This window comes from Salmo salar, chromosome ssa09 (genome assembly GCF_905237065.1).
Source record: "Salmo salar chromosome ssa09, Ssal_v3.1, whole genome shotgun sequence".
In the NCBI taxonomy this organism is placed as follows: domain Eukaryota; kingdom Metazoa; phylum Chordata; class Actinopteri; order Salmoniformes; family Salmonidae; genus Salmo; species Salmo salar.
In genome coordinates, this window is record NC_059450.1 from 76,246,777 (window position 1) to 76,261,075 (window position 14,299).

Sequence of the window (14,299 nt, forward strand, 5' to 3'; positions counted from 1 at the left end):
GCTATAACTCCAACACAGGGATGAGTTACTCTCCTCTATGGAGCTATAACTCCAACACAGGGATGAGTTACTCTCCTCTATGGAGCTATAACTCTAACACAGGGATGAGTTACTCTCCTCTATGGAGCTATAACTCCAACACAGGGATGAGTTACTCTCCTCTATGGAGCTATAACTCTAACACAGGGATGAGTTACTCTCCTCTATGGAGCTATAACTCTAACACAGGGATGAGTTACTCTCCTCTATGGAGCTATAACTCTAACACAGGGATGAGTTACCCTCCTCTATGGAGCTATAACTCTAACACAGGGATGAGTTACCCTCCTCTATGGAGCTATAACTCTAACACAGGGATGAGTTACTCTCCTCTATGGAGCTATAACTCCAACACAGGGATGAGTTACCCTCCTCTATGGAGCTATAACTCCAACACAGGGATGAGTTACTCTCCTCTATGGAGCTATAACTCCAACACAGGGAATGAGTTACTCTCCTCTATGGAGCTATAACTCCAACACAGGGATGAGTTACTCTCCTCTATGGAGCTATAACTCTAACACAGGGATGAGTTACTCTCCTCTATGGAGCTATAACTCTAACACAGGGATGAGTTACTCTCCTCTATGGAGCTATAACTCCAACACAGGGATGAGTTACTCTCCTCTATGGAGCTATAACTCCAACACAGGGATGAGTTACCCTCCTCTATGGAGCTATAACTCCAACACAGGGATGAGTTACTCTCCTCTATGGAGCTATAACTCCAACACAGGGATGAGTTACTCTCCTCTATGGAGCTATAACTCCAACACAGGGATGAGTTACTCTCCTCTATGGAGCTATAACTCCAACACAGGGATGAGTTACCCTCCTCTATGGAGCTATAACTCCAACACAGAGAGAAGGAACACGGATAGAGCAGACTGCTGCTGTGTCCAAACTCTGTTCCTGTTCCTGAGAGCTGGGATATCACACAGCTGCCACTGACTCAAAAAAACTAAACCAGTGTAATGTAATGATGTTGGTCATGTTCTAACCAGTGTAATGTAATGATGTTGGTCATGTTATGTTCTAACCAGTGTAATGTAATGATGTTGGTCATGTTCTAACCAGTGTAATGTAATGATGTTGGTCATGTTCTAACCAGTGTAATGTAATGATGTTGGTCATGTTCTAACCAGTGTAATGTAATGATGTTGGTCATGTTACGTTCTAACCAGTGTAATGTGGTGATGTTGGTCATGTTCTAACCAGTGTAATGTGGTGATGTTGGTCATGTTATGTTCTAACCAGTGTAATGTAATGATGTTGGTCATGTTACGTTCTAACCAGTGTAATGTGGTGATGTTGGTCATGTTCTAACCAGTGTAATGTGGTGATGTTGGTCATGTTCTAACCAGTGTAATGTAATGATGTTGGTCATGTTCTAACCAGTGTAATGTAATGATGTTGGTCATGTTATGTTCTAACCAGTGTAATGTGGTGATGTTGGTTATGTTATGTTCTAACCAGTGTAATGTGGTGATGTTGGTCATGTTCTAACCAGTGTAATGTGGTGATGTTGGTCATGTTATGTTCTAACCAGTGTAATGTGGTGATGTTGGTTATGTTCTAACCAGTGTAATGTGGTGATGTTGGTCATGTTCTAACCAGTGTAATGTGGTGATGTTGGTCATGTTATGTTCTAACCAGTGTAATGTGGTGATGTTGGTCATGTTATGTTCTAACCAGTGTAATGTGGTGATGTTGGTCATGTTCTAACCAGTGTAATGTGGTGATGTTGGTCATGTTCTAACCAGTGTAATGTGGTGATGTTGGTCATGTTCTAACCAGTGTAATGTGGTGATGTTGGTCATGTTCTAACCAGTGTAATGTAGTGATGTTGGTTATGTTCTAACCAGTGTAATGTGGTGATGTTGGTCAATGTCTAACCAGTGTAATGTGGTGATGTTGGTCATGTCATGTTCTAACCAGTGTAATGTGGTGATGTTGGTCATGTTATGTTCTAACCAGTATATTGTGGTGAAGTTGGTCATGTTCTAACCAGTGTAATGTAGTGATGTTGGTTATGTTCTAACCAGTGTAATGTGGTGATGTTGGTCAATGTCTAACCAGTGTAATGTGGTGATGTTGGTCATGTTATGTTCTAACCAGTGTAATGTAATGATGTTGGTCATGTTCTAACCAGTGTAATGTGGTGATGTTGGTCAATGTCTAACCAGTGTAATGTGGTGATGTTGGTCATGTTCTAACCAGTGTAATGTGGTGATGTTGGTCATGTTATGTTCTAACCAGTGTAATGTGGTTATGTTGGTCATGTTCTAACCAGTGTAATGTGGTGATGTTGGTCATGTTATGTTCTAACCAGTGTAATGTGGTGATGTTGGTCATGTTCTGTTCTAACCAGTGTAATGTGGTGATGTTGGTTATGTTATGTTCTAACCAGTGTAATGTGGTGATGTTGGTTATGTTCTAACCAGTGTAATGTGGTGATGTTGGTCATGTTCTAACCAGTGTAATGTAGTGATGTTGGTCATGTTCTAACCAGTGTAATGTGGTGATGTTGGTCAATGTCTAACTAGTGTAATGTGGTGATGTTGGTCATGTTCTAACCAGTGTAATGTGGTGATGTTGGTCATGTTATGTTCTAACCAATGTAATGTGGTGATGTTGGTCATGTTATGTTCTAACCAGTGTAATGTAATTATGTTGGTCATGTTCTAACCAGTGTAATGTGGTGATGTTGGTCATGTTCTAACCAGTGTAATGTAGTGATGTTGGTCATGTTCTAACCAGTGTAATGTGGTGATGTTGGTCATGTTCTAACCAGTGTAATGTGGTGATGTTGGTCATGTTCTAACCAATGTAATGTAGTGATGTTGGTCATGTTCTAACCAGTGTAATGTGGTGATGTTGGTCAATGTCTAACCAGTGTAATGTGGTGATGTTGGTCATGTTATGTTCTAACCAGTGTAATGTGGTGATGTTGGTTATGTTATGTTCTAACCAGTGTAATGTGGTGATGTTGGTCAATGTCTAACCAGTGTAATGTGGTGATGTTGGTCATGTTATGTTCTAACCAGTGTAATGTGGTGATGTTGGTCATGTTCTAACCAGTATAATGTGGTGATGTTGGTTATGTTCTAACCAGTGTAATGTGGTGATGTTGGTTATGTTCTAACCAGTGTAATGTGGTGATGTTGGTTATGTTATGTTCTAACCAGTGTAATGTGGTTATGTTGGTCATGTTATGTTCTAACCAGTGTAATGTGGTGATGTTGGTCATGTTATGTTCTAACCAGTGTAATGTGGTGATGTTGGTCATGTTATGTTCTAACCAGTGTAATGTGGTGATGTTGGTCATGTTATGTTCTAACCAGTGTAATGTGGTGATGTTGGTCACGTTATGTTCTAACCAGTGTAATGTGGTGATGTTGGTCATGTTATGTTCTAACCAATGTAATGTGGTGATGTTGGTCATGTTATGTTCTAACCAGTGTAATGTAATGATGTTGGTCATGTTCTAACCAGTGTAATGTGGTGATGTTGGTCATGTTCTAACCACTGTAATGTGGTGATGTTGGTTATGTTCTAACCACTGTAATGTGGTGATGTTGGTTATGTTCTAACCAGTGTAATGTGGTGATGTTGGTCATGTTATGTTCTAACCAGTGTAATGTGGTGATGTTGGTCATGTTCTGTTCTAACCAGTGTAATTTGGTGATGTTGGTCATGTTCTGTTCTAACCAGTGTAATGTGGTGATGTTGGTTATGTTATGTTCTAACCAGTGTAATGTGGTGATGTTGGTTATGTTCTAACCAGTGTAATGTGGTGATGTTGGTCATGTTATGTTCTAACCAGTGTAATGTGGTGATGTTGGTCATGTTCTAACCAGTGTAATGTGGTGATGTTGGTCATGTTCTAACCAGTGTAATGTGGTGATGTTGGTTATGTTATGTTCTAACCAGTGTAATGTGGTGATGTTGGTCATGTTATGTTCTAACCAGTGTAATGTGGTGATGTTGGTTATGTTATGTTCTAACCAGTGTAATGTGGTGATGTTGGTCATGTTCTAACCAGTGTAATGTGGTGATGTTGGTCATGTTATGTTCTAACCAGTGTAATGTGGTGATGTTGGTTATGTTCTAACCAGTGTAATGTGGTGATGTTGGTCATGTTCTAACCAGTGTAATGTGGTGAATTTGGTCATGTTATGTTCTAACCAGTGTAATGTGGTTATGTTGGTTATGTTATGTTCTAACCAGTGTAATGTGGTGATGTTGGTCATGTTCTAACCAGTGTAATGTGGTTATGTTGGTTATGTTCTAACCAGTGTAATGTGGTAATGTTGGTCATGTTCTAACCAGTGTAATGTGGTTATGTTGGTTATGTTCTAACCAGTGTAATGTGGTAATGTTGGTCATGTTCTAACCAGTGTAATGTGGTTATGTTGGTTATGTTCTAACCAGTGTAATGTGGTGATGTTGGTCATGTTCTAACCAGTGTAATGTGGTTATGTTGGTCATGTTATGTTCTAACCAGTGTAATGTGGTTATGTTGGTTATGTTATGTTCTAACCAGTGTAATGTGGTAATGTTGGTCATGTTCTAACCAGTGTAATGTGGTTATGTTGGTTATGTTCTAACCAGTGTAATGTGGTGATGTTGGTCATGTTCTAACCAGTGTAATGTGGTGAATTTGGTCATGTTATGTTCTAACCAGTGTAATGTGGTTATGTTGGTTATGTTATGTTCTAACCAGTGTAATGTGGTAATGTTGGTCATGTTCTAACCAGTGTAATGTGGTTATGTTGGTTATGTTCTAACCAGTGTAATGTGGTGATGTTGGTCATGTTCTAACCAGTGTAATGTGGTGATGTTGGTCATGTTCTAACCAGTGTAATGTGGTTATGTTGGTTATGTTCTAACCAGTGTAATGTGGTGATGTTGGTCATGTTATGTTCTAACCAGTGTAATGTGGTGATGTTGGTTATGTTATGTTCTAACCAGTGTAATGTGGTGATGTTGGTCATGTTATGTTCTAACCAGTGTAATGTGGTGATGTTGGTTATGTTATGTTCTAACCAGTGTAATGTGGTGATGTTGGTCATGTTATGTTCTAACCAGTGTAATGTGGTGATGTTGGTTATGTTATGTTCTAACCAGTGTAATGTGGTGATGTTGGTCATGTTCTAACCAGTGTAATGTGGTGATGTTGGTCATGTTATGTTCTAACCAGTGTAATGTGGTGATGTTGGTTATGTTATGTTCTAACCAGTGTAATGTGGTGATGTTGGTCATGTTCTAACCAGTGTAATGTGGTGATGTTGGTCATGTTCTGTTCTAACCAGTGTAATGTGGTGATGTTGGTCATGTTATGTTCTAACCAGTGTAATGTGGTGATGTTGGTCATGTTCTAACCAGTGTAATGTGGTGATGTTGGTTATGTTCTAACCAGTGTAATGTGGTGATGTTGGTTATGTTCTAACCAGTGTAATGTGGTGATGTTGGTTATGTTCTAACCAGTGTAATGTGGTGATGTTGGTCATGTTATGTTCTAACCAGTGTAATGTGGTGATGTTGGTCATGTTATGTTCTAACCAGTGTAATGTGGTTATGTTGGTCATGTTATGTTCTAACCAGTGTAATGTGGTGATGTTGGTCATGTTATGTTCTAACCAGTGTAATGTGGTGATGTTGGTCATGTTATGTTCTAACCAGTGTAATGTGGTGATGTTGGTTATGTTCTAACCAGTGTAATGTGGTGATGTTGGTCATGTTCTAACCAGTGTAATGTGGTGATGTTGGTCATGTTCTAACCAGTGTAATGTAGTAATGTTGGTCATGTTCTAACCAGTGTAATGTAGTGATGTTGGTCATGTTCTAACCAGTGTAATGTGGTGATGTTGGTCATGTTATGTTCTAACCAGTGTAATGTGGTGATGTTGGTCATGTTATGTTCTAACCAGTGTAATGTGGTGATGTTGGTTATGTTCTAACCAGTGTAATGTGGTGATGTTGGTCATGTTATGTTCTAACCAGTGTAATGTGGTTATGTTGGTCATGTTATGTTCTAACCAGTGTAATGTGGGGATGTTGGTCATGTTATGTTCTAACCAGTGTAATGTGGTGATGTTGGTCATGTTATGTTCTAACCAGTGTAATGTGGGGATGTTGGTCATGTTCTAACCAGTGTAATGTGGTGTGCTTTACTCTCTCTGATCTCACCAGGGCAAGACTGGGAGAGATGGATACCCGGTACATTTTAATTTCTTTTTAGATTCTCTTAGCCTGTTTTGGGCTCCTATCACCTCAATCAACAGTGTATTTAATGGATTCTACACTCGTGATCCTTCTTCTTCTTTGTCTTTTTACTTCCACCTCACATTAATGAGTGTATTTTCAACAATGATTAATGTGTTTATAATTCCTGCCCCATGCAACAACTGAAAAACATCCATAGACACACACACACACACACACACACACACACACACACACACACACACAGACACAGAGACACACACCCAGCCCAGTTTGATTAGCCAGGGTTAATTGGGTCTGTTCCCTGCACCACATGTTGTTTCGTCATGATCACATCATGGCTGCTGCCTGCCAATATCAGACAGATTAGATTCGCAGCAGTGTTGGGTTGGAACACCTGTCAGTGTGGTGCATCAACTGACTCACTGATTCACTAGCTGGTTCAGTTTAATAGGTTGTGTCATCAATCTTTACTGAGTTCTTTTTTAGTGTGTCTGGGGTCTGGATTTATTTTGAGATATACTTATATAGGCCTAACAAGTTATCCAATCAATGAGTAGATTTCTGTTCAAGTAATAAACTAGTGTGGTATAGTGTGGAGTTGTCACTCTCGTCTCCCTGTTAAACTGTGTTCTGGTGTCTTCTACTGGCCATATGGGGAACTACAACTATCTGCTCCGCTCAGTATGAACAAATCAAATCACATTTGTCACATGCGCTGAATACAACAGGTGTAGACCTTACCGTGAATCAATGTGCAGGGGTACAGGTTAGTCGAGGTAATTTGTATGTGTAGGTAGGGGTAAAGTGACTATGCATAGATAATAAACAGCGAGTAGCAGCAGTGTAAAAACAAGGGGCGGGGGGTCAATGTAAATAGTCCGGGTGGCCATTTGATTAATTGTTCAGCAGTCTTATGGCTTGGTGTAGAAGCTGTTAAGGAGCCTTTTGGTCCTAGACTTGGTGCTCTGGTACCGCTTGCCGTGCGGTAGCAGAGAAAACAGTCCATGACTTGGGTGACTGGAGTCTTAGACCATTTTTGGGCTTTCCTCTGACATAGCCTGGTATATAGGTTCTGGGTGGCAGGAAGCTTGGCCCCAGGGATATACTGGGCCGTACGCACTACCCTCTGTAGCGCCTTACGGTCAGATGCCGAGCAGTTGCCATACCAGTCAGTGATGCAAACGGTCAGGATTTTCTCGATGGTGCAGCTATAGAAGTTTTTGAGGACCTGGGGACCCATGCTAAATCTTTTCAGTCTCCTGAGGGGGAAAAGGTGTTGTCGTGCCCTCTTCACGACTGTCTTGGTGTGTTTGGACCATGATAGTTTGTTGGTGATGTGGACACCAAGGAATTTGAAACTCTCCACTACAGCCCCATTGATGTTAATGTGGGTGTGTTAGGCCCTCCTTGTCCCGTAGTCCACGATCAGCTCCTTTGTCTTGCTCACTTTGAGGGAGAGGTTGTTGTCCTTGCATCACACTGCCAGTTTTCTGACGTCCTCCTTATAAGCTGTCTCATCGTTGTCGGTGATCAGGCCTACCACTTTTGTGTCGTCAGCAAACTTAATGATGGTGTTGGAGTCGTGCTTGGCCATGCAGTTGTGGGTGAACAGGGAGTGTACAAGAGAGGACTGAGCACGCACCCCTGAGGGGCCCCTATGTTGAGGATCAGCGTGGCAGATGTGTTGTTGCCTACCCTTACCACCTGGGGGCGGCCCGTCAGGAAGTCCAGGATCCAGTTGCAGAGGGTGGTGTTTAGTCCTAGGATGAGCTTTGTGGGCATTATGGTGTTGAACGCTGAGCTGTAGTCAATGAACAGCATTCTCACATAGGTGTTCCTTTTGTCCAGGTGGGAAAGGGCAGTGTGGAGTGCGATTGAGATTGCATCATCTGTGGATCTGTTGGGGCAGTATGCAAATTGGGGTGGGTCTAGGATTTCCGGGATGATGGTGTTGATGTCAGCCATGACCAGCCTTTCAAAGCAGGCATGGCTACAGACGTGAGTCTTGCCTCTGCCTCTGTCCCTAAGGTCAATTTGGTGGTGGTGATGAGTGTTTTAGTCATTATGAACATGATGCCCTGTCTCTGTCTCTGATGTCAGTTTGGTGATGATAATCAGTGTTTTAGTCATAATGAACATCAGCATAGGTTACCTCTGACTAGATTTAACAGGATGTCTCTTTATGTGTATTTATGCTAATGTGGTTCATTAGTGTTGAGTTACCCTGGTTACGCATGGTAGCATATTGATTGCTGTGTTATTTAGAATGTTGTATTATTATTGGGAATGTTGGGAAGTCCAGCCCCCATGGGGTTCCCAGATTGCCAGGTCTGCCTGGCTATGCTCTCAGCTCTGTCTGGCACTGGGACGCCTTCCTGACGGGAAATGCCTGCTGCTAATTATACACAGGCAGGCGCACACACATGTTTGTGTGTGTATGCGTGTGTGCATTTTGTGTGAGAGAGCGAAAGAGAGAGAGCGAAAGAGAGAAGGGGAGAGAAGGAGAGAGGGGGAGACAGAGAGAGGAGAAAGAGGAAGAGAGAGAGAGGGGGGTGAGAGAGCGAGAGGGAGAGAGAGAGAGAGAGAGAGAGAGAGAGAGAGAGGGGGAGAGGGAGGGAGGGGAGGGAGAGAGGGGGAGATAGAGAGAGTTTGTGTATGACAAGCATCTGTCTGTTTGGGTAACTGTGTGTTCCTTTGTTTGGGTGTCATGTCTGTGTCTGTACATGAGAACGCTTAGTGAGTATTACAGTACACCAGCAATAATTATGCCATCATTCATTATGAGTGTCTGTCCTTCCAATTGGTTCATCAGTCAACCCTAACCTGACCCCCCTCCACCCCTGACATGTATTAATGTATTCATGGTTAACTTCAGATCCAACACACAGTAGCTGAATCCTGTAGTTCATTAGCTTAGACAGCAGGCTGGTCCATTTTCCATGGTCTTATATCATGTTTCCCACACTGTTAAAGGAGAGATTCCCTCATTTTCAGTGTTATATCGTATTTGTACATGTTCTATCGATTCTCGAGGTCATTTCATGTTTTCATGTATATCTGAGCTATTGCCGTTCAAGCTGGCAGAAATACAGCCTTTGTGATTTGCATCATATGATGGAGGTCCAGCTAGAGTCCACATAAGCTGTGTGTTTGTGTGTCTGTGTGTCTGTGTGTCTCTGTGTGTGTGTGTGTGTGTGTGTGTGTGTGTGTGTGTGTGTGTGTGTGTGTGTGTGTGTGTGTGTGTGTGTGTGTGTGTGTGTGTGTGTGTGTGTGTGTGTGTGTGTGTGTGTGTGTGTGTGTGTGCGATTGTTGACGAAAGAAAGCAATTTCTCACATGAAGTCTGTTCAAACTCCATCTCCGTAACCTTGTAATGAAACCCAGAAGTGTGAGATTGAGAAGCCATTTTCAAATTGACACAAATGAGTCCAGGCAATTTCTTAAGATTACCAGGATGTGTTGTGCCAACTAAATGTTGTTTTCCCCAGGAATAGCACCGCCTCCTTTTCCCACACCTTACTCCTCCTCGCTAGTTTTACGTCTGCTTGGCTGAGCCTAAGGCCAGGAGCCAGCAGTTGTCAGAGAGAGGTGAAAGAGTGATATACTATTCAGCTACCTTTCTGGGGGTGTCATCCAGGAACTAGGAGAACACCTGATCGACAGACAGAGAGAGAGAGAGATGCACATAAATAAGCTAATTTATTCATTTGGGTGCTGGGTTGCTGTGAAGAATTAGCAGTATAAGTGGGAGAAAGAGGGAGAGAGGGAGAGAGAGAGAGATAACAGGTCCTTCACTCCTCACAGACGGTGTGTGTGTTTATGTGTGACTCCCCACTGGTCACAGACATCAGTTCTAGTTTTGATTCATTGATTTACATTTGGTTGAGTTGTCAACTAAAGTGAATTCAACGTGAAATCAACCAAAAAATAGATTTAGGTTAAAAATCTGTTTTCCGCGTTGATTCAACGTCAACATGTTGTATTGTTTGGTTGAAATGACGTGGATTTATTTTTTTTAATGTTGCGCAGTCTTTTGCCCAGTGGGTCTTCATATAACCCTCACGTCTTCCTGTCGTTAGTCACAGCCTGGGTTAGAGCATCAATACAGAGTCACTCCACTGTCAAGCAATCAAAACCATGGGCCTCCCGAGTGGTATGGTGGTCTGAGGCACTGCATCGCAGTGCTAGCTGTGTCACTACAGTTTCTGGGTTTGGGTCCAGGCTCTGCCGGCCGCAACCAGGAGACCCATGGGGCGTTGTCCGGGTTAGGGGAGGGTTTGGCCAGCAGGGATGTCCTTGTCCCATCGGGCACTAGCGACTCCTGTGGTGAGCCGGGCGCAGTGCACACTGACACGGTTGCCAGGTGTACGGTGTTTCCCCCGACACATTGGTGCGGCTGGCTTCTGCGTTAAGTGGGCATTGTGTCAAGAAGTAGTGTTGCGTGTGTTGGGTTGCGTTTCGGAGGACGCACGGCTCTCAACCTTTGCCTCTCCCAAGTCCGTACTCTCCCGAGGGATGAGACAAGACTGTAACAACCAAGTCCGTACTCTCCCGAGGGATGAGACAAGACTGTAACAACCAAGTCCGTACTCTCCCGAGGGATGAGACAAGACTGTAACAACCAAGTCCGTACTCTCCCGAGGGATGAGACAAGACTGTAACAACCAAGTCCGTACTCTCCCGAGGGATGAGACAAGACTGTAACAACCAAGTCCGTACTCTCCCGAGGGATGAGACAAGACTGTAACAACCAAGTCCGTACTCTCCCGAGGGATGAGACAAGACTGTAACAACCAATTGGATACCACGAAACTGGGGAGAAAAAGGACAAAAAAAATACAAAATAAAATAAACATTCAAAACCAGTAAACACTCACGCACACACATGCTCTCTCTTTCTTACACACATATGCACTCTCACACACACAAACACATATGCACTCTCACACACACAAACACATATGCACTCTCACACACACAAACACATATGCATACACTTACATGCACAGCGGTGGAGGCTGGTGGGAGGAGCTATAGGAGGACAGGCTCATTGTAATGGCTGGAATGGAATAAATGGAACCGAGTCAAACACATCAAACATGGAAACCACATGCCATGCATTCCATTCCAGCCATTACAATGAGCCTGTCCTCCTATAGCTCCTCCCACCAGCCTCCACTGATGCACAGTACACACACACTCATTGATATGCACAGACTACATTGTTAATGCGTGTGTCTCTTTTCAGCCTCCTAGGACAGATCAAAAGTGTCAGTGATTTACTCTCCTACGTACAGTTCTACTATACTTTTTTAAGGGCGACTGGTATCCTAGCGGTTCGAGCGTTGGGCCAGTAACCGAAACGTCCCTGGTATGAATACCCAGCCGACAAGGTGAAACATCTGTCGATGTGCCCTTAAGCAAGACACTGAAGACTAATTATCTCCAGGGGTGCCGTACTACTATGGCTGACCCTGTAAAACAACACATTTCACTGCACCTATCTGGTGTATGTGACAATAAAATATCTATATACACCGACTGTGCAAAACATTAAGAACACCTTGCTAATATTGACTGGCATCCCCCCTTTTGCCCTCAGAACAGCCTCAATTCGTCAGGGCATGGACTCTACAAGGTGTTGAAAGCGTTCCACAGGGATGCTGGCCCATGTTGACTCCAATGCTTCCCACAGTTGTGTCAAGTTGGCTGGATGTCCTTTGGGTGGTGGACTGTTCTTGATGCACACAGGAAACACCTCTGAGGGTGAAAAACCCAGCAGCGTTGCAGTTCTTGACTCAAACCGGTGCGCCTGGCACCAACTACCATACCCCGTTCAAAGGCACTTAAATCTTTAAAAAATAGATTTAGGTAAAAATCTGTTTTCCATGTTGAGTCAACGTCAACACACTGTGGCCTTGCAGCAGACCTACAGCCTTCCTCATGTTCACACCCAGGCCTCAGCTCTTCCTAAGGCCTTGCAGCAGAACTACAGCCTTCCTCATGTTCACACCCAGGCCTCAGCTCTTCCTAAGGCCTTGCAGCAGAACTACAGCCTTCCTCATGTTCACACCCAGGCCTCAGCTCTTCCTAAGGCCTTGCAGCAGAACTACAGCCTTCCTCATGTTCACACCCAGGCCTCAGCTCTTCCTAAGGCCTTGCAGCAAGGATATTAAACACATAGTTCAAACCTCTTCTATACTATGCTGAAAGAAGGAGGAGCGTTGCTCCACACACACACGCAAACACCCTGCTGCAAAAGTCATTTTCCAGAAATGTGTTTAAAAACTTTCTAATTTGGTGGAATGCTTATGTAGGCAGAGTCACAGCACCCAGAATCCTCACTGATTAGAATCCTCACTGATTAGAATCCTCACTGATTAGAATCCTCACTGATTAGAATCCTCACTGATTAGAATCCTCACTGATTAGAATCCTCACTGATTAGAATCCTCACTGATTAGAATCCTCACTGATTAGGACAAGGAGTCAAGATGGCAGAGAGGAGACTATGAATACACACAGACAAAAAGGCAATGTTCCCTTCTCCCCTACTTGTGGTTTTAGTGGTAATTTGAGGCCTATTTTTTCTCTCTCTCTCTCTCTCCCTGTCTGTGTCTCTGTGGCTCGTTCCGTTTGTGGTATAAGATGAAGGGTTCTGCTGCCTTTTTGTTTGAGCTTATTTTTATTTGCATTCCATCTTTTTATTTTTCCTCCTCAGTCTGTTGTGTAGGTCCAAAACACATAAACACACAAACACACCCTCATCACTGGCTCTGTCCTACATGGTCATGTCATGCATCAGACATTACAGTCCTCCACTGGTCCATAATGGAAGTGGTCCTTTATAAAGGTAGCATCCGCTTATCAATCACATAGACTTTCATCGAGTTCTCTGGTTTTTATGGTCTTGTTAAAATGAGTATTATCAACTGTTTTGTAGTTGTAGAGAATTTTGTGGTTCTTTTTTTTCTAGTATTCCAGTTTGAATGTCAGTAGCACAAGTTCAGAAGGTTAAAATACTGTGGAACTGTCAAAAAAGAGTATAGGTTTTATTGTTTGAAGTAGTCACACACACACGTAGTCACACACACACGTAGTCACACACACACGTAGTCACACTCACATGTAGTCCACACCCACGTCTAGTCCACACCCACGTCTAGTCCACACCCACGTCTAGTCCACACCCACGTCTAGTCCACACCCACGTCTAGTCCACAGGCTGCTGTGTGGCTTGTTAGGCCTCATAAATCTTCCTCTGGTCTGGTTCAGTCTTCCTCTGGTCTGGTTCAGTCTTCCTCTGGTCTGGTTCAGTCTTCCTCTGGTCTGGTTCAGTCTTCCTCTGGTCTGGTTCAGTCAACCTCTGGTCTGGTTCAGTCTTCCTCTGGTCTGGTTCAGTCTTCCTCTGGTCTGGTTCAGTCTTCCTCTGGTCTGGTTCAGTCAACCTCTGGTCTGGTTCAGTCTTCCTCTGGTCTGGTTCAGTCAACCTCTGGTCTGGTTCAGTCTTCCTCTGGTCTGGTTCAGTCAACCTCTGGTCTGGTTCAGTCTTCCTCTGGTCTGGTTCAGTCAACCTCTGGTCTGGTTCAGTCTTCCTCTGGTCTGGTTCAGTCAACCTCTGGTCTGGTTCAGTCTTCCTCTGGTCTGGTTCAGTCAACCTCTGGTCTGGTTCAGTCTTCCTCTGGTCTGGTTCAGTCAACCTCTGGTCTGGTTCAGTCTTCCTCTGGTCTGGTTCAGTCAACCTCTGGTCTGGTTCAGTCTTCCTCTGGTCTGGTTCAGTCTTCCTCTGGTCTGGTTCAGTCAACCTCTGGTCTGGTTCAGTCTTCCTCTGGTCTGGTTCAGTCTTCCTCTGGTCTGGTTCAGTCAACCTCTGGTCTGGTTCAGTCTTCCTCTGGTCTGGTTCAGTCAACCTCTGGTCTGGTTCAGTCTTCCTCTGGTCTGGTTCAGTCAACCTCTGGTCTGGTTCAGTCTTCCTCTGGTCTGGTTCAGTCAACCTCTGGTCTGGTTCAGTCTTCCTCTGGTCTGGTTCAG

The 14,299-nt window shown here is 43.6% G+C and overlaps 1 protein-coding gene across 3 annotated transcripts in view; it reads left to right on the forward strand.

Annotated features, from left to right (window-relative positions):
• The window catches only part of LOC106611943 (collagen alpha-1(XXIII) chain), a 265,001-nt gene that overhangs the window by 188,913 nt on the left and 61,789 nt on the right, over positions 1–14,299 (forward strand). For all 3 annotated transcript variants that reach the window (XM_045724032.1, XM_014212635.2, XM_045724033.1), the window contains exon 5: positions 6,235–6,261. In XM_045724032.1, the coding sequence (XP_045579988.1) occupies positions 6,235–6,261 (27 nt within the window). The remainder of the gene's footprint in view (positions 1–6,234; positions 6,262–14,299) is intronic.